Source organism: Dendronephthya gigantea, unplaced genomic scaffold, assembly GCF_004324835.1.
Source record: "Dendronephthya gigantea isolate DGI-Jeju-01 unplaced genomic scaffold, DenGig_1.0 000013F, whole genome shotgun sequence".
In the NCBI taxonomy this organism is placed as follows: Eukaryota; Metazoa; Cnidaria; class Anthozoa; order Malacalcyonacea; family Nephtheidae; genus Dendronephthya; species Dendronephthya gigantea.
In genome coordinates, this window is record NW_021163023.1 from 2,730,203 (window position 1) to 2,754,554 (window position 24,352).

Consider the following 24,352-nt stretch of genomic DNA (forward strand, 5'->3'; position numbering starts at 1 on the left):
CTTTACTCAAATAAACTACAAAAATAAATTGTAATAATTTAGATTTATTGCAATACATAAATTTCATACTTTTTTCATATTTTCTATTTAACATATACTTCTTTATAATTCAATTTATTTAACCCAACACAACAGTAGCCCAAAAGTGAGTGTGCAATATCATTGTTGGTGCATGCTTAGTTTTAGGTTGCCTACAATATCAAACAGACAGACCGTGTGTCTTCTGTCCATTGAATGTGTACAATTTCAAAGTATCTAATGTTGACAATCAGAGGTCTTCATGAAGATTTTTACCTCCAAATCTTTCGCAAGATGAGTAATGTTTATTTGGAGCAAAATTTAACAAATTTTCGGTGCTTCCTCTTCTACAGGACAAGCTATTTATACATCCTTTGCCATTTAAGACCTTTCCAGAACATTGTGCACCATCAGCATAGTCGTAACTGCTTTGAAGCTCAGATGCTCGGAAATCGAACCTCGCAACTTCTATGTGTCTGTGAAGACGTTTTCGAAACCAGTACGCAGCAATGCAAAGGACAAACACAAAGCATGTGAAAAATATTGCCAGAACCAAGGAAACATCTATTACAGTGTTTGAGCTTTGGGATGAATCATGTTTCACTAGAAAATAAATATGAAAATAAAGTTTTCCAAGAAGTTACCTGGCACTTATATATGCTTTCTTTTAGAAAATTAAGTAAATACTGTTATGAAAGAAAACATTATGATTAACTATGAGCAAAGACAAACCTTTGATGTGAATTTTCATTGTAATATTCCTAATAAGCCTTCTTTGACCAAGATACTCAATGCCTTTGAGTATTCTCATAACCACTGAGAAAGTTCCAGTGTTGTTATAATGATGCTGAACATGTTTTCCTGTAGCATTATCACCATCACCAAAATCCCAGAAAATAAATAAATCTTTACAAATTGAGTAGGGTTGGACTTTTGAAATTGACAGGTTAAATCTCACTAGTCCTGGGGCATTCATAAAGACATCAGTATGATTCTGACTTATATTGTATGACCCTGATGAGGTAGCGACCATAATTTTTGCCTTGAGAGGGCAATCTATAAAACGAAAAATCAAGCATGTCATATGCATATCATAGTCTGTATTACTGAAAGAGCTGGGTTCTCACAATATATAGCAAAAAGCTGTTCTTACCATTAATATTAATTTTCATTGTAATATTTCTCATGAACCTCCTGTGATCAAGATCCTCAAAAAAATCGAAAACTTGCATAATCACAAAGAAAACTCCAGTGTTGTTATAATAATGGCTCACATGTTTTCCCGAAGCATCGCTGCCATCACCAAAGTCCCAAAGAAAAGATAAATCTCGGCAAACAAAGTACATGTCAACTTTCAAAATAGACAACTTAAAATCAACTTGTCCTGGCGCATCCATATAGACATTAGAATGCTTCTGATCGATGTTGTATTTCTGGCCAGATGATGTGGAGACAACAAGCCCTAGTTTAAGTTCACAATCTGGAAGAAGAAATTATAATATATTTAAACATTTTCAAAATAGAGCAAAATCAAAATTGTAAACAGTGTGTACGTAAAATAGTTTCAGTTCAGGGACAAAATGACAACCACTATAGTTATATATTACCTGTGACATTGACAAATGTACAATTCGTTAATCTTTGTTCTTTCCCCAAATATTGAAACTCTGCAGTCACCGACACTTTTTTTAATCCAGGTTTCGAAAAAATCCACCGTAGACTTGAACTGTGAGATAATTCAACACTCTTGGTATCAATAATGTCTTCTACATCATAAGACCATTTACACATAGGATCCTCCCAGGCAAACTGTCTAATCAACGACGCCTCAAATATGACAGTACCATTTTCACGAAATGGTTTACTGTGGATGACCTTTATACCATTACCTGGTACTGTCGTATTTCTCTCGCAATCAAATTTATTCCTATCCAAAAATAAAGCCGTCGTCCCTTTTGAGACAAAGTTTGAAAATAAAAACATCAACAAAAAAGACATTTCGATTGAAACAAAATTTCTCAAAAACATTCCTCAAAGACTGCTCAGGTTTCAACACACGTTTACGCAAGCCCCAGGATTAATACTTTTTCAAGGGATCGACAACAATCACTTCCATTTAAAGCTAACAAACCCTTAGTTCCTTTCCATTTTAAATGTTATATTCTTTAGATATAAAGCATTCCACTGTGTCAATTAACTGTGTCAATTGAAACAAAGCGAAAGTTGTTTTGTTGACAAAATTTTGCGAATTGTGATTGCGACACCGCAGGGAACCACTGAGCTATGTATCGATAAATTGAACTGGAGTCATATCTGAGTCATGAGGTCATGGCCAGATTTTTTACGTTTTTAAAATATTTTTTGAAAACGTTCAAATGCTTGAGCATCTCAAAAATGCACTTGCACAAGCGGTACAGGCAGCAGAGGCCTAGTGTGCGAAGCAATTCGACCAATCACCAATGCAACCTTCATTAAACTTTTGTACCATATATCTGTATATTCGTCTTTACAGGTTGAGACACCTTATATGGCTGTTTGACGTTCTCTTATTTATTTAGCACCACGGTTGAGTATACCTTATCTGGGTATGTTCGACCTGGACTAACATTTTCATTGCCCCAGTCCAGTATCCCATTATTCCCATATACCAGTATATTCAACTTCACTAATATTTTATTGCCAAGGTACCAAGTTTTGAATATACTACATATTATAATCCAGTATAGTATTCATCAACCTTCACTGATTTATCACCCCAGTTGAGTTTCCAAAGATCTAGAGGTCTTGAATTTTAGATATTCTCCCACCCAGCCTAGTAATATCTTAGACACAGAACAAAAATATGATTATAAGTGGCTTTATTTTTTCTTTGTTTCAGAGACAAAATCTTACCATCAGAAATATATAAACCTGTTTTTAATATCAAAATATCAAATTAGAAATCTCATCTTGACCGATATCAGAATATCGTATTCCCCGCACAAACACACTCTCGAGACATCTTATATATTACTAATGTTCCATAATGTTTCAGATTGACAAATGCACATATGCATGGGATGAAGGAACTCTGTAGAACACCAACGTCGTAGTAGGTGGTTTAACCAAGGGTGATGAGGGAAACACAAAATCACCTAGAAAACTCTAGAATTGCACACATAACACCACAACTGACCAATGCACCCAAACTGAGGGACACTTTAAATCAAATTAGGGCGCTGTTGATTAGACAAACATACTGCTTTAATCTGCCATATACCATTGATATTCAACTTAACTTTTAACCAAGAAATCAGGGATGACAAGTAGTAACCAGAGATGATGACGGATGTAACAAGGATGCCATTGGATAACCAAGAATGACGACTGATAACGTAGGGTAACAAGGCATAACAAATGATATCACGTGAGGATGATGATGATGAATAACATGGGTAACAATGGTAATAACAGGGTGAACTTATACAAAGTGAGATTGTGAAGGACGACGCAGGATAACGAGGATAAGGTAAACCACGGGGGACGGAATCCACAGGAGGACGACGAGGGTTACGGGAGACGACGACGACAAACCACGACCAGACACGAACACGTTGCCATGCAATGCGCATTTGTCCACTCTTAATAAGATCTTCTCCATATATACAACATATACATAAATATATAAATATTTGAGGGATAATTTGGATTCTCTACTCTAAATCGGAAGCGCTAGCTTGCCGATGATGAGGATGATAAAACGGCTTGTGATAGCTTGCAGTCCAACTTCGTATTATCGGCGTTAAGAATAAGACCCAGTCCCTTGAGGAATTCCTGACATGTCGCTTCGTCCGCGAACGCTAACTCCGATTGAACGAATGCGACGGGCAATAAAGGGCGATAACTAGAGTTGTCAGTGAACATCGTCATACAAGGCAAATGAAAAAAAAGAAAGAAAATATATAACAAGTTAGAAACGATGAACATATAAAAAACAAAAGATAGTGTTTCAGGGGCAGTCAAAGAGATAACTGGAGACATGGGGAACGGGGGAAGGGAACGAGGGATAAACTTATGAGCCCACTCCCCTCCCTCAACGATTGCGGGTAAGATCTAGAATATACCCTTCATTGGCAAAGCAATGATGCAATGCAACTTTGTTGCTCCGAGGCAAGACTTATTATAAAGTTATGAATATCCAAGTACCTAAGACCTTAACTTTCTCCCAGAGTTTTCCATCTGGGAAAAAAAAACTCCGGTGGTTGCTGGCCAAACGAATATCCAAACATGTATAATCGCGGAAATATACAGTCACTGTTGTGTCATTCAGTTGTCACGCGGCAACCGACCCGGAGATTAGTTCACAGCAGAAAAAAAAACTTTGGGGACAAGATTACAGGGTCAAAAGACAGAACTATAGAAATCGAAGGACATGCGTAGAGGGATAACGAGAAAGGAATGATTAATGGCTATGGTGAAGGCAATGAACGATATAACCCACGATTTTATGAGCATCTTGATCGCCCTCTCTCGCTCGCGTTGAACAAACAAGTCCAAAAGATATCCGCCCATGTTGGGTGCTGACGAATAAAGCTGGAAAAAAGAATGATAATTTGACAGAGACCACGCGGAGCGCATTTTTAACGCATGCTTTATGAACGGCTCGTCTTTCTCTTCAGCCGTGAGAGCTGACATCGTCATTGTAAGCTGTGGAAACAGTCAAGAAAAATACGTTTGAACACGAGACAGCGCGGAGTCTATCAGTTCTAAACTGTTCTTCCAAGAGGTCCAGTAAGGATCATCTCTTATTGATCCAGTGTTACTACAGGAGGAAACCTAAACTAAGCTAACTTTATTTATACTGGATAGTTCTATCTGTTCTAAACTGTTCTTTCTAGAGGTGCAGTAAGGATCATCTCTTATTGATCTACAGTAGTGTTACTACAGGAGGAAACCTAAACTAAACTAGATCCCCTTTAAAACAATGCAAAGGATATCTCGTGTGTCTTTGGTGTAGATGAGATAGAGTATTCGATAAGCTGTAAACTCATTTCTATGTCCACAAAGACCTCCGGAATATAGCGATTTTAACTGAGATTGACACTGGTTGAACTCCGCGCTATCACCCTGTAGAGAATACAACACAAGTTACAAGAAACGAAGCCTGGTATACAATAGTGTAATCGCGAAGCCAAAGTCCAGGAAAAAGATAGTGCCAACCTTTTCCAACGCTAATCTAGCGTGCGTCTCGTAGATCAACACCGTAAAATCGTTCCTGATGCCTTGAACCTACATTAATAGAGACAGCGCGATAAGAAAGAGACCTAGACGCATACTCTACTATAGGGTGAAGACAACAAGTCCTCAGATTATGAATTTGATATTTCATGTATCTCAACATGGTCCTGAAGTTATAATCCAAGGTCGCTCCACATACGGTCAAGTCCTGCCTAATGGCCTTCAGCTGTTCACAAGCGTATCTGTAATCCTGTTTGGTTCTCCAATCGTCTTTAACCATCTCCAAAGATTTCCTCAGCACCTCCAAAGGTCGTACGGTTGACGGATCAGGAGGCTGAAGGAAAAGTCAAAAAATGTTGGGTTGTAACGATTAACGATGCGGTGACCGTGATGCAGCTCTACAAGTGATAGCTCTCTTCAACATAGATCGTACAACTGAAATTCACAAATGCTTACCGCAGTTAACCTAAAGTAACGTTTCTCCAGATCTTCACAGGTACCAATGATATGAAACTTAGTCCAGTCAATGCTCTCCTCGTCCTCGTTGCCATTTAGAAGCTGTCACAAAAGACGAACATCGCATTGAAGGTTTTAATTCTGCTTAAACTTCCAACTTACTCCATAGTATAGCACAAGGCACATTTTGGCAGAACACACTCAAACAAACAAAACACACCAGGAATGGCTTACCGAAGAATTTAGGTTCTCAAGAAGACTTCCAAACAAACTTGGGCTACTAATGTTCGCACTCTCAAGGAATCGAGCCGCTCTCTTCTGCTTTCGTTCATGGCTCTCTGGATCCACAGGGGCAAACATATTCTCCCTGGAAAACAAATGGAATTCATTTCCAAGCATAAGGTAAACTTAATTGACGACATTATATAGCATTAGACAACTTATGAGTGAAGAAAGTTTGCTATGAGAAATCTATGCAGACAGACTTTCAGTTTAAATCAGTCTGTTCAACTTACTTGTTCTCCTTTTTCTTATTTTGACGATGTCTTCCACGAGACTTGGTTTTCTTCATCACCGGTTCGCTTTCGTGGACTTTTTGTTTATTTTTTGCTCTCCTGTTGCCTTGTTTCCTGTTCTCAGGAGAACTGCTGTTACTTGAGACGCTCGCTTGAGGGCTGCAGGATCTGCTTGAACTGCCACTTCTTGATCGATGCCTTTCAATGCTAGGCTGACGTTGACCAAGACGCTGTTGAAGTTTTGAACGTTTCAACTCAGGATCCTGTCTCACACTACAGTAACAAGATTCAAACATTCTTAATTGAATTGAAGGGGAAAGGCAGGGTTGGATTTACCACAGGAGGAGGGGTTCAGAGAGATGCACTTGACACCTACTTGGGTAGTGGTTCCTTATCCCAGTTGATTCCCCATGCACTTCCCTCCTTGAATGCCCGGGTTAGCATCCTTTTTAGGTGATTCTCTGTAATATCTTTGTGTTTCTCGCTCTCACACTGATCAAAGGCACGTTGTACATAGTCCCTGCAGAACAATATAAAAAAAGATGTCACTCTTTATTCATATCACACCAATGTAGCCCAATGCTGCAACAAGTTCATGGTTTATTACTAGTAATAAAGCTTTCTCATAGAGTCTTCAAGAGGTTTTCTCAACTCACTTTAGACTTGGTGGCCAGTCTTGTGGAGATATTTTCGGTGCGTTGTTGTTGTCCTCAGGCTCCCGAGTGTTTGCAGGAGTATTTTTTATTTTCTTTGCAGCTGGTGGGCTTGCTTGCTCTTCATCCCAACTTGGTTTCAATACTGCAGATATTATGTCAAAGATATGTCAATATTGATCCTAATACCATGCACTGGGACACTGGCTTTCAGGTTGTGTGAGACGTATATGCATGAAACTTACATGCAATGGGGAATAATTTTTTGATATTTTATATTTTCTTCTTACCAGGGGGCTGGTCTCTTCTTCCCTTCATCCAAAACGGCTGCTTTTCATTTTTTAGAACATTAAAATAAGAAGGAGCCGGTGGTGGATCCATGTGTTTCTCCAGTTGAGGCTCCTTCTCAACAATTCTCTGATGCTTTGAATAAAAACGAAATAAAATTTTTAATGGAGGGTCTTCTTTCAGTGTGCTCTGACACACCAAAACAAAACCAAGTTGATTTGGATCATGAAAACTCACTTGTGTCTGATACATATTGTAGCTTTTAGGTGGTGGTATTGCAGCTTTGAATGACTCTGTTTTAGGTGGTGGTTGTGTTGACCTCTGATCAACCTCCATTGGACTTGGAGATGAATTGACTGGCGCACTCTGTTGACTTTTTGGCATGTAATTTGTGTTTGTATTTTGTCCATACTGGACAGAAGTTCTAGAAGCTTGTGGTGGTGGAACAGGTGGAATGTAGTAACGAGGTCTTGCAGGAACATTGTTTTGAGGTGGTGTCTAGGAAGATTCAAACACAAAGCATTAATCCTACTCACCATTTTCAAGACTAATCCTGATCAACCCTAAGCCTAAATCCATTTAGACTAGTCCTGATGAACCATTATCCTAAGTCCACTTCCTAGTAACATATCTACCCACTTTTTTACTCTAATCCTAAATGAAATAGACTAGACTTACCATTTGCACTTGATTACCCATTGGACGGTGATGATAAGGTTGATAGGGAAAATTATATGAGGGTGGTGGGGGGTATTGGTTATAGTAATTCTGATAATTATAAGGGAATCCATAATTAGGCAGAACAGGTGGTGGCACCGAAGTTGTGGCTGAGCACGTGCCATTTGACCCGGTCACTATATCATTACTGGTGTTCTGGGGGGAAATCTTCGCTAAAGCTTCTCTGGCTTTTTTCCATTCAGGGTTTTCCATTGCTGTGTCAGATTTAGGTAACCCCTGTGGGTCTGGCATGCTTTCACCAGGCACTGGTGGTTCTGGATTGCATTGTGATGACCTATCAAAGAATTATTTCATTCTACTTCAATAACCAACCTGAACCAACAAAGCCTGTAACTTATCACATTGAATATCTCAAGCCATCTCCCGTATTCCTACCAGTCCTACATTATATTGCATGAATAATGTCATGAACGACTATTGTTTTCTATCTACATACATGTTTTACTATTGTAGTTGTTTATTGTCTTCTAACACTTCTACTCTCACGTTAAAGCTACCTTTAAACATTAATAAACACCTCACTTCAAAATTTTAAAGCTTTCAAACGACAAAGTCATGATTTAGCGTACATATATAGTCAAAATATGTCAACGAAACAACCGAAGTAGCAGAAAAATGCACTTACATTTCCAACAAAATTTCAATGAAAAGAAAGCCAAAATTGCAATAAAAAACTTACCAGGCTGTAGAGGCTTTGAGGTCGTCGGTATTCCTCAAAGAAAACATGATTTTGGGGGCAATTTCCACCAAAATTTGATGCAATTTCCCAAAGCTTTTCGCTCTGGTTCAATGATTTCTTACAAGATTTCTTCGTTCTTGCTTCGTTAACAAACACCTCTATGACATCACACAATATTAACCAATCAGATCACTCGAATTTCACCGAAAAATTTCCGGTGGGATGACGTCATAATGAGTATCGCAACGCGATGCATTGTGGGTTTTTAGTCCGCCATCTTGTTTTTCCGAATTGAAAAATTATAACAATTTGTAGGAAAAACTTTTTTGGAGAATTTCGGTCCTAAAGGTTTGTATAAATACGCTGTATTTCCTCTGTTATGTAGTGTTGAATACAGAGAGCTTTGTTCTGCAAATAGATAAAGTCTATAATAAATTTTAATTTAAAATATCTCTCTAAAAATGACCATCATATTTGTCCAAGTATGTAGCATCTGATTGGGGTTTTTTTTGCAGAAAAATGTCCGAACAACCAGATTTCAAGATTGAAACTGCTTCATTTGATGCACGATTCCCTTACACAAACCAAGCAAGATACTGCTGGCAGAATTATTGTGATTATTTCAGATGTCGCCATAGGAAAGGAGAGGAATTTTTGCCATGCAATTGGTTCAGGAAAAACTATCTTTCTATGTGCCCGAGAAAATGGGTCAGTGTCCCAGACCCTTTAAATTAACTACATATTTCCCCACAATGCAGTATGTGGCATGGAAGCTTTGGGGCTTGTGATGTTTTGGGGCTGTTTACCTCAGCTCTGACTGGAAAGCTTATAATATTGTGCCCAAGATTTCAAAGAGATGTACTAGTAAATAAACAGGAAACATCAAAATTGCACACCCGATATCTTGGTTGCACAATCCATACTTTCCACACTGAAACATGAACCATACTAAGGCTAGCCCTATTAGGTGACCTAATTATAAATCCATATCAAAAGATGTTTTGTGAAAAGACTAATCATTAGTTGTATTTGATTTTTCCTAATCCCCTCTTATATTATGTCCTAGGTTGAAGATTGGGATACTCAGAGAGAAGAAGGAACGTTTGCTGGGAAAATTGAGTGAAAGAAACTCCTAGATTAATATTTTCATATCCAAGATGTAACTGTCTCCATGATAGTTGACTGTGTTATTTACAAGCTGTTTTATTTAGTTTCAAATGAAACAGAAAGTTTAAATTAAAAACCAAATGTAAAAATAGAGTTTGAAATAAAGCTTTTTCTCTAAATTGAGGTGAACAATTCATGCAAGATACCCACCCTTAGGCAAGAAAAAAATATCCAATGTAACCCAGAGTAGGATAGGATAGATTGCATCTTGTTTTCATTTGGTAACACTAGCTCAGTGGCTTAGCTAGTGTTGATAAGTTGAGGGAGGGCATATGCAAATATTCATTGTAGGTATGTAGAACACGAATTTATGAATGTGTCTCCCCCCATTATCAAGCTTCTATGCTAAGACACTAACTATTGCTGATCAAATGAGAGTTAAAGGCCTGTAAACTGATAGGGAGGATGTTCTACCACCTTGGACCCTTGTGCCACGCAAAATACGAACCAAATCCGAATGGGTTTAACCGTGCATCCTAGATCGTCACGTTGCGAATGTTCGTGCAATAATTCCGCCTGTTTGAGATCGATATTGTTTTGCCGTTGTATCTTAACACTGCCAGATGCAATTAGAAGTTAATTAGAATGCACCCATGCGAGGCAAATTACCATCCAAGAACAAATTAGGTCCATTTTAACTGTACAATATAATCGACGGAGTCGGTAATCAACAAATCCCCTCTTCAAAAGCGAGCGTACAAAGGTCATAGCAATATCATCTGTTACAAGGTAATCGCGGTGAATCAAGTAGAAACACTTGCATTAGGTCGGTATATACCATGCTGATCGAGGCTATCAAACAAGGAAGGGTGTTCATGGTGAAGTATCTTCTAGATTGCAAAGCAGCCGATGTAAATGAAACTGATAAAGATGGACAGACACCATTGATCAGTGCGTGTCTTTTGGATGATAATATGTCGGCGACCCGAAGAAAACTTGTCCGCTTGTTTCTGGTGAAAAACGCAAACGTGAACATGGCAGACAGTTCTGGTCGAAACGCTCTGATGTGGGCCTGCCATTTGGGAAAGATCGACGTTGTTAAAATCCTGTTTGGTCGTTCACTGATGGACTTAGATTTCACATGTACGGATCCTGTTGGTAACACAGCGTTACATTATGTGTCCTCAGCCGGACACTACCCTCTAACAAGCATGCTCGTGGAAGCCATGAACCGTTTTGGGGTAAGTGTGATACAAAGGATTGGGTGTTTGGTTCAGTGGAGTAAGATGATAAAGTTTGATAAAGTTTTGACTTTGTGAAGAGAAAGGAATAACTAGCAACCCTCAAATACAAATATCTCGTGTTCACGATGAAAACCTGTCAAAGTCCAACTTATTTAAGACAAACACCTCTTTGATACAAGCCCCTATCTAATGATACGAAATCGCTCTCTAAAGGTCTGTTCACACGATCTAACTTTGTCAGATCCAGTTCACTTCTGATGGATGTTTCATAGTTTGAAATTCCTTATCACATCATAACAGGGTTTTTTCACTTCCTAAGGTATCTTTGGACAGACGAAACAACGAAGGAATGACGCCACTTTTAGCGGCGACAAAAAGCGGGAACGAGATGTGCGCTAATGTCCTGTTGGAAAACGGCGCATCGCCAGATATTGTTGACCCAGAAACTCTTTTGAACGTCAAAGAGCTCGCAGAAGACGGGAAACTAAGTGAACTACTGGAGAAGATTACCATTCGCAGTCCTAGGACCCAGTCACGGTGTATGTTTCCAAGGCAACCGGATGATGACGACATGAGATCGACGATACGCAGCCCTGATCGTTCAAGGGGGACCACGAGAGATGATTTGAAACAACCAGACAAACAATCCAGTGATAATCGCGTAAAGGAAACCCGAACGCCTTTGGTGGGAAAACGAAAGGAAAAAGGAAGCAAAACAGAGTTGAAATCTGGCAAACTGAATACGACACAAAATAGACCCAAGACAAATACCAGAGATATTGCAGAGATTAGATCACGGAGTCCATGTATTAACTTCATTCCTTGTCCTCGTCCGACTAGCCAATGTAATATTGTACCACCTCAGACAAGAGAAACCAGATCAGCTCAGCCGGGCATCAATGGCCTAACAAACCCTTACGATCTGCGCAATCTTCAATCTGTGCTTTCCCTTTACGGTGAACAAACTGCTCCAGGCTTTAGAAAAGGCTTCACAACTCCTGGAATGAGTAGCGAGGACTTCCAACACTACCTGGAAGAACTGAAAGTGAAAGAGAAGAGAAGAACCTCACACCAGCTCGGGTTCCACCACTCCCCCCTGCAACACCGTCGTCGCTCGGCCCTGCTGAAGGAACACAATCTGCGCAGAAGCAGTGATCCCACGCATAACTGCCGCCGTCATAGTGTAAATCCTAGTCTATTTCAAAGGGGGGGTCTATTCGATAGAAATTTGTCTCATCTCATAGATTTACAATTGCCAGTGAGAACTAATAATCAAAGACGGCATACGATCATGGTATCCACCCCAAAAATGGGGAATTCGGGATTCTGAAACGGTGTTTTTGCTATTGCAAGAGAGGTTGAGAAAAAAGTCGACGGATTTGCTAACTGTAAGCTTCCAATTTCTAGCATCTCTGGTGGACTAGTAAACTACAAAACTACACCATTTAATTAGAACGATTTATTTAAGCTTAAAATAAGCAAGAAATGCATGAATACTATAGGTTAGGAAACCACGAAAGGTATATATCATTACAGCGCTACAAATCATATCCATAAATATGAATGTAAGTATTTTGAAAAACCGACATTCTTCCTTGTGTCTTTTTCAATATGGGATAATCCTAAGATATCTCATCAATACTCTGCTTGTTGTTCACAGCCATTATAAGTGGGATTAGTCGTGTTGACAGAAGTCAGCCGGTTCCTGTGACAACGGGATATTAATAATTCAAACTTCGCATGAAAGTAAAATGCAAGCCTGGTAGCAGTAATCCGGACAAGGCGATCGATGTGATGAAGAATGATTGAAATAAATTATTCATTCTGTACATATTCTGCATATAGGAATATAAACACAAAAGAAAAATGTTAACTTTGTTCCCAAAGCTTTTCCACAAAGAATATTGTTTCAACTGACTCCCACTTTTCTTATCAATTGATTCGAGTTTTCTTATCGCCCAGCATCGCTTGACGTGTCTTATGTTTCCTTGAATCCATCTCAGACACCGTTTATGACAATATAAACCAACGACAGCTGACATATATCATACTATGGATCAACATTTCACTCCAATAGTAATAAATGCATGTACATATATACACAATACTTCATTACTTCACAGCAAAATATTTGCTTAATTGCTTTTCGTGCAAACGAAGTTTAGAGAAGCGGCTGAATGTGGACGCGGTGATGAATTGGAGCACGCTGTAGAATGGTCTAATTTCATTTCGTTGAGATTGTGTTGACGTAGATCTTAATGGAAGAATAATGCCCGACAACAATTCCCAATTTCTTTGAAAACGCAATCGTTACATTAATAATATCTGTTATGCTAATATAATCGTAACTGTGGATACGATTGACACCACAAAAGCTGCGAGTGAAATTGAGAGCCTGTTGGCTGAAACGAGAGAGTTATCTAAAACGATACAAAATCAATGATCATTAAAGATTGCCTTCGTATCTTATTTTGAAGCATTTTCCAAGTGTCGCGTGGCGTGGATCAGGGCATCTCTCCTCATGCCGAGAAGTTTCTCCCGATGGACCGAGTGTTAATTTGAAGATCAACAAAGATGAAATTCTCAGATGTTATTAAGGTGCTAGGTCTTCAGGAGAGTTTTGTTTGGTTTAGAAGAAATAAACTACCAACGAAATAAATCTTGAAATAGCCATAGTTATCATCCGATACAAATGTCCAGATAAGAGTTAGGAATACACGAAACAGTATAAACTCAGAAGTGGATATTAATTGGAGTTAATCGGCGTCTCCGAGCAGAAGGAAGCCTCTTGTTTTTCAGGCCTTACAAAAAGCATCGATACCTTTGAAATTATCAGTAGCTACATTTTACACCAGACAAGCGCAAAGACCAAGAGTTCACCACGCAAGTTTAACAGCACGGAATATTGAACCCCGAAGAAAACGATGCACGCAAAAAAATCGGGTTTCCATCAAACATTGCCTCCAAAGTTTAATCGATCTTTGATCCTCATTGAGGCCGTCCATTCTGAACGGATTCGTCAGTTACGATTACTCCTGGACGCTGGAGTGAACGTGAATTGCAATGATCCCGAGACGGGACATACACCGCTTATTCGAGCTATGTTTATCGAGAATTCTCGACAACGAAGAGCAATCATTAAAATGTTACTCCGCTATGGAGGAAGAGTGGAGAAGACGGACAGGGAAGGAAGAACTGCATTTGCGTGGGCCTGTCTTTTAGGCAGAAACGATGTTATACGGTTTTTGTTTAGGGAAATTCACTTAAATATTGGCCTCAACTCCGTCGACAGCTCAGGCAATGACAATCTGATTCTCGCCTGCGCTTCGGGAAATCCCGCCACGGTACGACTCGTTGCCGAAGCATTTCGACGCGTGAGACTCGACATGAACCGACGGAATACGAACGATGAGAATGCGCTTATGACGGCGCATCGCTTGAGATTCTACGACTGTGTGAAGGTGCTGGTCGAAGAATTTGAAGGTTACATTGCGACCAATATGCCCAAGGATTTCTTATACGGCGAGACGAGAAACACTTCGAGTGATGGACAACTCGACCGTTGGCACAGACACAGTGCATCACCCTGCCACAGATATTCTCCATGTACAGCGACCATTTGACGAATTCGTTTCCAAGTAAAAGAAAATAACTTCAAATGATGCGTGTGCAAATAAATTCCGTACACGGTGACCGATGAAAACAGCTTTACGGCTCAGCAACATAAACACCGCATAAAAACATTTGCACGAATGCAAACTTATAGTAATATGTAACATAGGTAAAGACATATTTCTCTGCATTGCATAACTTAGCCTTGAGTTCTGTGACACTCGACATTAAAAACATCATTGATAAATGTTATTTGGAATATAAAAATTGAAGTTAATAAATTGTTACCAGCTATTCTTTTCCATCAGCAATTCCTCCAGCTGTTACTGCAAACGTTGCTTCGTTCTCCGGCAAATCAGGACTGGAAATAAATGAGGATACAAAAAAAAGTATGAGAGAGATGATTCGAGAAGGTCGTACAAAATCATTAGATTAGTGATGAGTGATGGAAGATTTAGCATGATAAAGATACAACTAGAATCTGTTTCAGTTAAATCAAATAGCTCTTTGTTTGTTAGCTTTTGTGTTGTGTATCCATGCAAAGGAAACGTTGAATCTTTCGTTATATCTTTGAGATAACACATTTTTGTACAACGAATGTGTTTAGCATGTGAGAGATCTGCGTTGGAACACAACGATCATCTAACCTGTCGTAAATTTTTGCAATTCGCAGCTCTCCTCTTCCCTTGCGCAATGAGATACGAGTGGTTGAAGCATGCGCCAGAATATGGCCACCGATTGGTTTCTTCGGATCCGCTTGAAAACTGAAATGAAATGAAAGGGGAATCATTTAGTTTAAGGAATAACACATGAATTAGCTCCATAGAGGATATCTTTAGATCTTTATCATTGAGGATACCAAGCGCAAAATGAAGTTTGAATCGTCAGCAGTATTAAACCCACCTACAAAGCGGTATGGAAAGTAGGGGGGGGGAGTGGTAACCTCACATTTCCCCTGAGGTGTCGTAACTTCGAATGAAACAATCGTAGCAATCATTTATTTGATCTCACCTCATTGTGGCTGTGTTTCAGAATTCAGGTCCACAAGATGCAATCAATTGATGAAACATAGAGAAAATATATTAGCTTCATTTGTATCTAAACTGACTCTTGTTTAGCATGATGGTAGTTTTATAGCAGAATATCTTTTTATGATCACTAACAATATTATTACCTCCTGGATCAGCAGTCATCTACAAAAAAATAAAAAAGTGGTATCGAGAAAATATCGATTAATAAATATGGGCTGTCAAATCATCTCAAAAGGTCAAATCCTGTCTTACCTGATTTGTGATAAAAACAGAAACATTAAATTCTAAAAAAAGAAACGGACAGAAGTGTAAATGGAGCTTTATTAGCGGCACAGGACGGGAGGAAGCCAGCGTTGGTAGTTGGTACCTTCAGAAATCTTCTGCAATCGTGATAACATTTGAGCCAATTTTTGCTGTCTATCTGCAAGCTCTCCCCTGCCACAGAAATCAACCCGGAACAATGCCATAATAGAGTCGATCACCTAAATACAGAGATATCATGTAGGATTTGGCAACGTTCCAGGATTCTGAATTTCTTCATGCACCCATTCTGCATAGCCGCGACCTTTACATCGATGACTTATGACTAGCATACCAGTAACTTAAATACTCCAGGTTCTTCATGGAATTTCGCTGCAACCATGTCCAGTAATTCGAATTGATGTTCACCTATAAGTACCAAAATGTCATGGCAGATGAGCTGAATTGAACATCGGCTCACCATAGGCTCACCATCGGTTCACCATAGGTTCACCATCGGCTCACCATTGGCTCACCATCGGTTCACTATTAGCTCACCATTGGCTCACCATCGGTTCACCATCGGTTCACCATCGGTTCACCATAGGCTCACCATTGGCTCACCATCGGCTCAATGCTCATCACCAAAGGAGGTAAAAGCTAGTATAGATGTGAAGCTTACTAGTGTAGGCTCTGCAATACAAAACGTTGTCCAACATCGCGTTTTGATCCAAGTTGAAGCGATCTGCAATTTCTCTCAAACGATCAGGACGACTGAGTTTTGATCAAGTAGATAACATTATTACATTAAGGTTTCTGCATGTACAGACATTTAAATAGAACCAATAGCGCAATCCGGCTGATATTGGTCGCAAGCGAAAAGGATACAATGTATTCTAGAAAGATGATAAAGAAGACAATATAGATATAAATGTTTGAAAATCTCACAGGTTCTAACAATTGCATAAGTGGTGGAAGAGTCACCTCTGTGTCGATGAAAATAACTTTTCCTCCAGAATAGCCGTTTGCACCAGGAAGTTGAGCCGTGACTAGGCATGAATAATCCAAAAAACATTAGTCATTTTTTTATCCATAAAATTTCCGTGATGATTTATCGCAATACACGTCTTTCAATTGTAAAAGATTGAAAGGTATATATAGCTATATACTCACCGCAAAGAGTATGCGAAAGTTGGGTTTTGCCAGTTCTGAATTCTAAAAACAAAATGTTGAAAGTATATAACGTACGATGGTCAAACGATTATAAAGCAACAAGTTAAATTAGTTGCTAAATGAGTTTCACCCACCACCAAAGACTTCAGTGATTGACATGCTTTCAATTCCACCTGTAGGAATTAGGATAGGAATTTAATTGTGGAATAATCAATAATGTGGAATAAGATGGAATACTGAATTTATTACTTGACAATTATACAAGAGCAATGAATATGCTATACTATGGTTGAATATAGGAAGAATATAGTTGATAATCACCCACCTCCAAGTAATTTGCTGAAAGAATGAGAATATATAAGAACCATTAACATCAAGGATAGCCACTTTTGCAGACAAAGAGGGAATGTATGTCTCTCGATCAGACAGTGTAAATGAGTGGAGGTCAAACTGTCAAAGACACAAGCAATAAGTGGGGGCTAATGAGGACTTACTTTAGTTCATCACTACCAGTTCCAATGCGAAAACACATTTTTCTAGAGTCGCTGTACTCTAAAGCAGTGACAAAGCCAGATGTCTAAAGTGATGTGTTAAAACAATCAGATAATTAAACTTTTTGGGAGTAATATATTGTCCACATCCTGTGCAGGAAATTGTAGTGTAACTTTCTCCTATGGTTTCAGATTTGATTTTTGTCTACATAGGTCCCCAATCTTACTAAAATGGAGCTAAAATACGCCAAGTACTCCTCATGTGAAGATATGAACTGGCAAAGTCAAAACAGATAGCAAAACTTACACTCAATTTCCCAGCCGCCTCCTGAAAAAAAAATTAAATTAACAGTTTTTGTGTGATGCATGGTGTTATACTCTGGCTGGCAATGCACCCACAACCATTGGTATGCTAGTCCAATGCTCTTTCAACTGCAAACTACTAGGTCAAGATGATTTCGAGAACTCAATCTAGGCCCTAGCTTATCTGTGTGTCTTAAAAGCTGAATTTAATTAGGAATGAGTTTAGCTAAGTCTAGAGCACTAACTTTGATCTTCTCCATCTTCGCCTCTGAGATTCCCTTTATCTGACACATTTTTCTCCGTGTTGTCATTTGAACACCCTAAACAATATGATTATTTTGATATTTCATGTTGTGGCATGAGGATAGAGGCTAATCTGAAACTTCTGGGGTAACCTTAATAGTGCAAATTCCAGCCGTCTTTAACTTCTTAATGTCAGCGACATTCTAAAGGAACCAAACTTACATGGTTATATGAGGTAAACAGGTAACGGCAGGGGTGGACAGGTGAGGGCAGGGGCGGACAGGTGAGGGCAGGGGTGGACAGGTGAGGGCAGGGGTGGACAGGTGAGGGCAGGGGTGGACAGGTGAGGGCAGGGGTGGACAGGTGAGGGCAGGGGTGGACAGGTGAGGGCAGGGGTGGACAGGTGAGGGCAGGGGTGCCCAGGTGAGGGCAGGGGTGGACAGGTGAGGGCAGGGGTGGACAGGTGAGGTGGCAGCTGCTCCCCAGAAACAGTTGAATCTCAAAGTGGCAATCAAATGCTTGCAAGAAATCAAATGCTTGCTCAACCAAAATATTTAGTCAGTATGCCTTGATAGTTGTAATCGGATTGATCGCTCTGTTTGCTTACAATTCCATGATTCTGCAACAAGTCAATATCCAGATAGAAGGACTCCTGTGAGCAAAAACAAACAGGGTTTTAACGTTTTTTAAAAAGATAACAGAGGAGAAGTTTGATAAATTTGATCTGAAGAGACATTAGTTTACAAATAGTGAAGCACCTCCTCTTCCTGGTCGCTGAGATCTGCTTCAACGACCTGTTCGTCTCTACGCGAAGCTTGCATCTTCTCAAAAATAATGAAAACAGAAAGAAAAAGTATTTTCTAATTCTAAAAGTATGAAATGTACAAAGAGAAAGATAACAGAAACGAAAATATTATATATATGCAAGATTTTAAACTTTCCACACTATCTCTCTACGTATTTTTGTACACAAATTGAGTTTGACCGTAAAAAAATATCGTTGAACATACCTTTTATTATGAGTTTCGACGTTACAGCTTTTGCAAGTTTTAAATATTCGGGCAATTTATAAAAATATTTTTTTATTGCGTTCGTTTTTTCTGTCAATGATTTTTTTAAGATTTTCCCGCCTCTCCAAAACCTGGAGCACGCTTTTAAGAACGCGGGCGAAACGCGTGTAATATGCGTGATTCTCGCGCGTTTCATTACAACCAGTTATTAGAGCCCCGGAATTAACTTCAATTTTATACATGTAAATTATTAAGAACATTTAATCTATTATCTATCAGCCTCAGGCAGTTGTTGACCACCAAAGAAAACTTATTGGTCAAAAGCTTCATTGATGTGTCCAATAAAATTATTCTCAAGGCCAACTTGATGCCGGACTTCAGTGATTTGACGCATTCTATTCTAAATCCACAGCTTATGATACCGGACTTCAGTGATTTGACGCATTCTATTCTAAATCCACAGCTTATGATATCGTCGCTCGACGCGTCGTTGCCTTTCGTCCATCGCGCATGACAATACGATTGCGCGTCTTCTTGCGCAATGAACAGATGACTGCGTACAGCTCTTCCACGCTGTTAAAAAACGTTTCTATTTCATCTCCATCGGCCGAGAGGTCCACGAAGGGAATGCTTGCCTTGGGGAAAGGAAACTGCATGCTCTAGAAGTTAAAAACATTAATTTTAGTACACATTAAAAACAAGTTTGTCTTGATAAAATGAAAACATCAACTTATTGACAAGCATATAGGGTGTTCTCTTCAGGTCTGAACATACTGGTTTTCTGGTGCGAGAGATCACTGTCTCAGTTTCACTTTCTTCTTCATACATAGGCTGTTCCCGTTCACAACATGATAACCCACTTTCCTCTTTCAAAAATCTGCTAATCATTGGCAACCCCTGGAAATTAATCATGGAAATATAATAACTTCGTATTTGCAATGCATACAAAAAAGTGTGCTCATTGTGTAAACTCTTGTCCTTGAAACTACTGTACGACATACCTTTGTAGACGACGGCAAGAAGGAATCCAGTTTAGCGAAAAATCCTTGCACGATTTCTTCAGTATTTCCAGCTATCTTTTCAACAACCGTATCTCGGTTCGATCTGGAGTTATCAAGATGGCTGTAGAACGAGATGCAGAGAGAATGCATTTTCCACGTCATCTTGACGCACGATTTGTATGCGAAGTAGGCCATCGCAGTGACTGCTCCACTAAACAGCAACGGTATTCCAAAAACACCCAGAAAGAGTGTTAAGAATGTGGTCAATCCCAAAGCCATTGTAGCTAGAATCCCAGCAGTCACAAAGAATGTTGGGACCAGAATGATGAGACCAAGTGGTACCCATACAGGAGCACTAGCGATTACCACCAGCAGTAATATCAACTGCGCAAGTTGGCCGAGTTGTTTTGCTTTTTTATCGTCCATTGATCCTCTAACACTGTGAGAGATAACAGTCAGCTGAGAAATCACGCAAACAGAGTATGCGCTCAGTTTTTTTCCCTCTATTGTGATCAGCAAACAATTAAACAAACCTTAAATTATGTAATTAAGTAGTAACAATGCTAATTAGCATCAATAAGATGACGTTACCAGGATTCGAACCATCGACTTAAAACTTGCGAGACCATTGCTTCAACCACTACACAACGAGTTCTGCTGTTGAACGTCAATCGTTATTTCTGTATCACTTTATCCCTTATTCAAAGTCATAATGAAAAATGTTTCTACCAGGATTCGAATCATCGACTTCCAACTTGCGAGACCATTGCTTCAACCACTATACCACGAGTTCTTGTGTTGAACGTCAATGCTTATTTCTATTACTTTAGCTCTTCGTTGAGATCAGAATGAAAAGAAATGATCATAGAAATAACGATTGACGTTCAACACACTAACTCGTGTTCGCATCCTGGTGAAATTTTTCTTAAAGGAAATAATGGTCTTTATATATTTTTTTCAAATCGGATTGTTTTCTAACTAAAGAAACTGAAGAAAATGGACGTACCTTCACATTTGTATGAAAACAATCCTAGTAGCTGATAAATTAATCAATCTAAATATTCCATTTTGCTCCTCAAATGACGCAAAAACGTAGCGTATTTGTATAAAAGCAAAGCTTTCTGATGAAATTCGATCTCATAGAGCGTGTTCTAGGCGCCATTCTCAACCAGTTTTAATGAAGTGTATCTGTCGAATAGATTTTTAGTGTCTAGTTTTGTTTAATGCTGATAAACAAACAGGTTCGCTGTAACAGGTGGTCGTGAAGTTGTTGCTATAATAACATTTGAGCAGTTTCTTGTATGATGTCGTCAGTATGATTAAGAAAAACCGTGCAAATGATAACCTGATTTTCTTCGGCCTATTCGACCATGGTCGAGTGTACCGTTTTCCGGCATATTTATAATCAAGTAGACCGTTTTCCGGCGCATTCGACCATGGTCAAGTATATCCGCCGGAAATTGGCTTATATTCAACGCAATTTCCACCGCTCTTCATTACAATTTCAACCGCTTTACACCGCAAATGGCCGTAAAATGACGAATACGAAAATGGTCAAATTGGCCGTAAAATGACGAATACGACCATGGTCGTATTGGCCGTAAAATGACGAATACGAACCATGGTCGTATCATGGTCGTATCATGGTCGTATTGGCCGTAAAATGACAAATACGGCCATGGTCGTATCATGGTCGTATTGGCCCTAAAATGACGAATACGACCATGGTCGTATCATGGTCGTATTGGCCGTAAAATGACGAATACGACCATGGTCGTATGATGGTCGTAATGGCCGGAAAATGACGAATACGACCATGGTCGTATCATGGTCGTATTGGCCGGAAAATGACGAATACGACCATGGTCGTATTTACTGGAAAATGACGAATACGACCATGGTCGTGTCATGGTCGTATTGGCCGGAAAATGACGAATACGACGATGGTCGTATCATGGTCATATTGGCCGGAAAATGACGAATACGACCATGGTCGTATTGGCCGGAAAATGACGAATACGACCATGGTCGTATTAGCCGGAAAATGACGAATACGACCATGGTCGTATTAGCCGAAAAATGACGAATAATGAAACAAAATTTACAAAACAGTTTAGCAAACTAAGTGCTAAGTGCCGTTCAGTCATTTATATTGAGTTTCCTTTCGAGAATGACGATTATTTTGACGTTAAAAACCAACAAGGATTGTTTCAAAACACTAAAAGAATATCAAAACACTAAAATTTCTCGCTAAAAACACTTAAAAAACGTTTAGGCGTTTAAATCTTGTCATTTCCAAGCGTGTGCTTTATTAGTCGTTTTCTATGCATATGCTTGTTAGATACCGCCACCCGAGACCAGGAAAAGCTTAAATACGTTAGATTTATCTTCGCTCTTAGGGCTAGCCACTGTAGCTGATTCGTCTATGACGCTAGGCTTGTGGCGATGCATACTCTGTTTCTCACTGAGACGTAACGGTTAGGTGCACATACATCATGGTCTGGGGGCCGTAGTGCATCTCCCCCTTAGACGGCCGTTAAGATGTGAGTTATGGGGGGGAGTTCTTCCTATAGCAACTGTCCTTGCACCTTTCGTAGTTGTAACTATGGTTGGTATATTGCGCCGGTTGTATAACCAGGTTAGATTGTGGCATAGGCTGGATGATCTCTTTTGGGTGTTTTTAGGTTATTTCCAAAATTTCTTTTTCTTTCCAAATTTTTCTTTTACATACAAAAAACACTGTTATTAAACATATATGGAACGGATATAGTTCGAAAAAAAAATTATATCGACTTAAAACTACCTTAATTAAACCCCTGAATACTCTCCCCAGTCTCTGCATGTTATAGGAGGCAATGAATTAAACAATTGCAGAGTTCATTCAGAAATCAGAAACATCAAACATTTACTGTATTATCAGCATGGTCGTATCATGGTCGTATTAGCCGGAAAATGACGAATACGACCATGGTCGTATGATGGTCGTATTGGCCGGAAAATGACGAATACGACCATGGTCGTATCATGGTCGTATTGGCCGGAAAATGACGAATACGACCATGGTCGTATTTACTGGAAAATGACGAATACGACCATGGTCGTGTCATGGTCGTATTGGCCGGAAAATGACGAATACAACCATGGTCGTATCATGGTCGTATTGGCAGGAGAATGACGAATACGACCATGGTCGTATAATGGTCGTATTGGCCGTAAAAGTGAACATGCACAATTCAACGAGAACGAACGAGTAGCCTCATTAACCGAGCGACTCAGTTGTCTGCACTCGTTTAAACTCGCGTGGCTACTGGATGAGACCTTAAATATGAATATTCGACAAGCACTTAGACGAATGTGATAATTTTATTTCGTTCCAAGTCGATTAGCATAAACAATTCACTGACAAGGAACAAATATGTAAGACTTCAAACCCAGACGACTTGCTTACGGAAAAGTTGAACAATTAGCGTGTCAATAACCGTGATGATATCAATTGCCAAGTATATTTTAAGCAATGCACTCTTGAGAGTGGTGTATAGCCCTTTGCTTGCTATGTAATTAAATGCTTTTAAAATATTCTGCAAACAGCTTTGAAGTCGCTAACTTTGCTACGGACAATGCCTCCTCGTCAAGTTGTAAGGTTAGGAAACGAAGAAAGGAGTATAATTTTAAGGCCGCAAGGGCTATATTGTTATACTAATTTGTTGAAACTCTCAATTAACAAGGCGGATGATTGCAAAGGGTTCATCTCGTCGTTCAATATTACAGTATGTAGGTTTCTAACGATATTTCAATACTTGCTCTAACCGCACGTATAAGTATACAGAAAAAAAAATTGAATAAAACTGTCAACAATTAGTCATCAAGTGCAAAGCAGTCGCGGTTGCTTCTAAGTCATCAATCTCAGAAAACAGTTGTCTTGTTTTGAAAACACTTAAACCGTATGAAGGTAAATAGGGATGAATCCCCAAAGAAAACACAGCATAATTATGGCATGGCTATTCAATTTATTTGTAAAAGGTCGAGCCAAACAAAAATTGGATGATTAAACATGTGAATAATTACAGAGAAATTCATTGAGTAAAATATCGCTACCCGTAAACGTATAAACCGAAACCCTAAGTCCTAACATCAAATGTGTAATGGTTGAACGTCATTTCGACATTATTTGCATTATCCAAAAAGTAAGATCTTTGTAATTATGTATTTATAAATGTGTACAAGCAGTTTGGTACAAATGTGTTTTGTTTTATATTAACATAACACTTATTAACATAACTGCATAGTCGTTCGTTCTCGTTGAATTGTGCATGTTCACTAAAATGACGAATAC

General features: G+C 39.2%; 6 protein-coding genes across 7 annotated transcripts; 2 read left to right on the plus strand and 4 right to left on the minus strand.

The window, feature by feature from the left end:
* Nucleotides 1–37: 37 nt before the first annotated feature.
* LOC114519420 lies at nucleotides 38–2,257 on the minus strand. Its single transcript, XM_028539546.1, has 4 exons — nucleotides 1,626–2,257; nucleotides 1,172–1,498; nucleotides 751–1,074; nucleotides 38–621 (listed from the first exon to the last, which is right to left on the minus strand). Exons 1-4 carry the CDS (start codon nucleotides 2,044–2,046, stop codon nucleotides 269–271), a joined length of 1,425 nt encoding a protein of 474 aa, XP_028395347.1. The 5' UTR covers nucleotides 2,047–2,257; the 3' UTR covers nucleotides 38–268.
* A 662-nt stretch (nucleotides 2,258–2,919) lies between these two features.
* LOC114519200 (leukocyte receptor cluster member 8 homolog) lies at nucleotides 2,920–10,916 on the minus strand. Its single transcript, XM_028539285.1, has 15 exons — nucleotides 10,149–10,916; nucleotides 8,565–8,972; nucleotides 7,826–8,159; nucleotides 7,385–7,645; nucleotides 7,150–7,282; nucleotides 6,863–7,004; nucleotides 6,583–6,726; nucleotides 6,207–6,479; nucleotides 5,926–6,058; nucleotides 5,692–5,793; nucleotides 5,435–5,569; nucleotides 5,218–5,286; nucleotides 4,995–5,124; nucleotides 4,499–4,706; nucleotides 2,920–3,901 (listed from the first exon to the last, which is right to left on the minus strand). Exons 2-15 carry the CDS (start codon nucleotides 8,609–8,611, stop codon nucleotides 3,730–3,732), a joined length of 2,283 nt encoding a protein of 760 aa, XP_028395086.1. The 5' UTR covers nucleotides 8,612–8,972; nucleotides 10,149–10,916; the 3' UTR covers nucleotides 2,920–3,729.
* LOC114519449 (ankyrin repeat and KH domain-containing protein mask-1-like) lies at nucleotides 10,511–12,245 on the plus strand. Its single transcript, XM_028539576.1, has 2 exons — nucleotides 10,511–10,912; nucleotides 11,235–12,245. Exons 1-2 carry the CDS (start codon nucleotides 10,511–10,513, stop codon nucleotides 12,243–12,245), a joined length of 1,413 nt encoding a protein of 470 aa, XP_028395377.1.
* Nucleotides 12,246–13,011: 766 nt separating this feature from the next.
* On the plus strand, nucleotides 13,012–14,615 carry LOC114519202 (ankyrin repeat domain-containing protein 63-like). The gene has a single exon (XM_028539289.1). The coding sequence runs from the start codon at nucleotides 13,840–13,842 to the stop codon at nucleotides 14,536–14,538; it is 699 nt and encodes a 232-aa protein (XP_028395090.1). The 5' UTR covers nucleotides 13,012–13,839; the 3' UTR covers nucleotides 14,539–14,615.
* A 183-nt stretch (nucleotides 14,616–14,798) lies between these two features.
* Nucleotides 14,799–19,226, minus strand: LOC114519203 (meiotic recombination protein DMC1/LIM15 homolog). The gene is made up of 20 exons (XM_028539290.1): nucleotides 19,019–19,226; nucleotides 18,767–18,832; nucleotides 18,616–18,660; nucleotides 18,161–18,211; nucleotides 18,011–18,085; nucleotides 17,770–17,790; nucleotides 17,466–17,548; nucleotides 17,297–17,310; nucleotides 17,106–17,144; nucleotides 16,972–17,013; nucleotides 16,783–16,847; nucleotides 16,687–16,694; nucleotides 16,481–16,572; nucleotides 16,154–16,227; nucleotides 15,926–16,040; nucleotides 15,811–15,842; nucleotides 15,702–15,720; nucleotides 15,539–15,548; nucleotides 15,175–15,291; nucleotides 14,799–14,888 (listed from the first exon to the last, which is right to left on the minus strand). Exons 2-20 carry the CDS (start codon nucleotides 18,827–18,829, stop codon nucleotides 14,819–14,821), a joined length of 1,035 nt encoding a protein of 344 aa, XP_028395091.1. The 5' UTR covers nucleotides 18,830–18,832; nucleotides 19,019–19,226; the 3' UTR covers nucleotides 14,799–14,818.
* A 224-nt stretch (nucleotides 19,227–19,450) lies between these two features.
* On the minus strand, nucleotides 19,451–20,566 carry LOC114519201. 2 transcript variants are annotated; one of them, XM_028539288.1, is made up of 4 exons: nucleotides 20,107–20,566; nucleotides 20,020–20,070; nucleotides 19,793–19,915; nucleotides 19,451–19,677 (listed from the first exon to the last, which is right to left on the minus strand). In XM_028539288.1, exons 1-4 carry the CDS (start codon nucleotides 20,443–20,445, stop codon nucleotides 19,483–19,485), a joined length of 708 nt encoding a protein of 235 aa, XP_028395089.1. In that variant the 5' UTR covers nucleotides 20,446–20,566; the 3' UTR covers nucleotides 19,451–19,482. The 2 variants fall into 2 exon arrangements, with proteins under 2 accessions (XP_028395089.1, XP_028395088.1); XM_028539287.1 differs by having other exon boundaries at nucleotides 20,020–20,566.
* Between the last annotated feature and the right edge of the window lie 3,786 nt (nucleotides 20,567–24,352).

Coding starts and splice junctions, on each gene's coding strand:
- LOC114519420 (XM_028539546.1), bottom strand. CDS start 2,046: ATGTTTTTGAGAAATTTTGTTTCAATCGAAATGTCTTTTTTGTTGATG. Junction 1,499..1,625: donor TACATTTGTCAATGTCACAG/GTAATATATAAC, acceptor TTCTTCTTCCAG/ATTGTGAACTTAAACTAGGG. Junction 1,075..1,171: donor AATGAAAATTAATATTAATG/GTAAGAACAGCT, acceptor TTCGTTTTATAG/ATTGCCCTCTCAAGGCAAAA.
- LOC114519200 (XM_028539285.1), bottom strand. CDS start 8,611: ATGTTTTCTTTGAGGAATACCGACGACCTCAAAGCCTCTACAGCCTG. Junction 7,283..7,384: donor ACAATATGTATCAGACACAA/GTGAGTTTTCAT, acceptor TTTTATTCAAAG/CATCAGAGAATTGTTGAGAA. Junction 5,794..5,925: donor TTGAGAACCTAAATTCTTCG/GTAAGCCATTCC, acceptor CTTTTGTGACAG/CTTCTAAATGGCAACGAGGA.
- LOC114519449 (XM_028539576.1), top strand. CDS start 10,511: ATGCTGATCGAGGCTATCAAACAAGGAAGGGTGTTCATGGTGAAGTAT. Junction 10,913..11,234: donor AAGCCATGAACCGTTTTGGG/GTAAGTGTGATA, acceptor TCACTTCCTAAG/GTATCTTTGGACAGACGAAA.
- LOC114519202 (XM_028539289.1), top strand. CDS start 13,840: ATGCACGCAAAAAAATCGGGTTTCCATCAAACATTGCCTCCAAAGTTT.
- LOC114519203 (XM_028539290.1), bottom strand. CDS start 18,829: ATGCAAGCTTCGCGTAGAGACGAACAGGTCGTTGAAGCAGATCTCAGC. Junction 16,848..16,971: donor ACTTTCGCATACTCTTTGCG/GTGAGTATATAG, acceptor ATTCATGCCTAG/TCACGGCTCAACTTCCTGGT. Junction 16,041..16,153: donor CTGGAGTATTTAAGTTACTG/GTATGCTAGTCA, acceptor CTCTGTATTTAG/GTGATCGACTCTATTATGGC.
- LOC114519201 (XM_028539287.1), bottom strand. CDS start 20,445: ATGGACGATAAAAAAGCAAAACAACTCGGCCAACTTGCGCAGTTGATA. Junction 19,916..20,019: donor TCTTGCCGTCGTCTACAAAG/GTATGTCGTACA, acceptor ATTAATTTCCAG/GGGTTGCCAATGATTAGCAG. Junction 19,678..19,792: donor TCTCTCGCACCAGAAAACCA/GTATGTTCAGAC, acceptor TTTAACTTCTAG/AGCATGCAGTTTCCTTTCCC.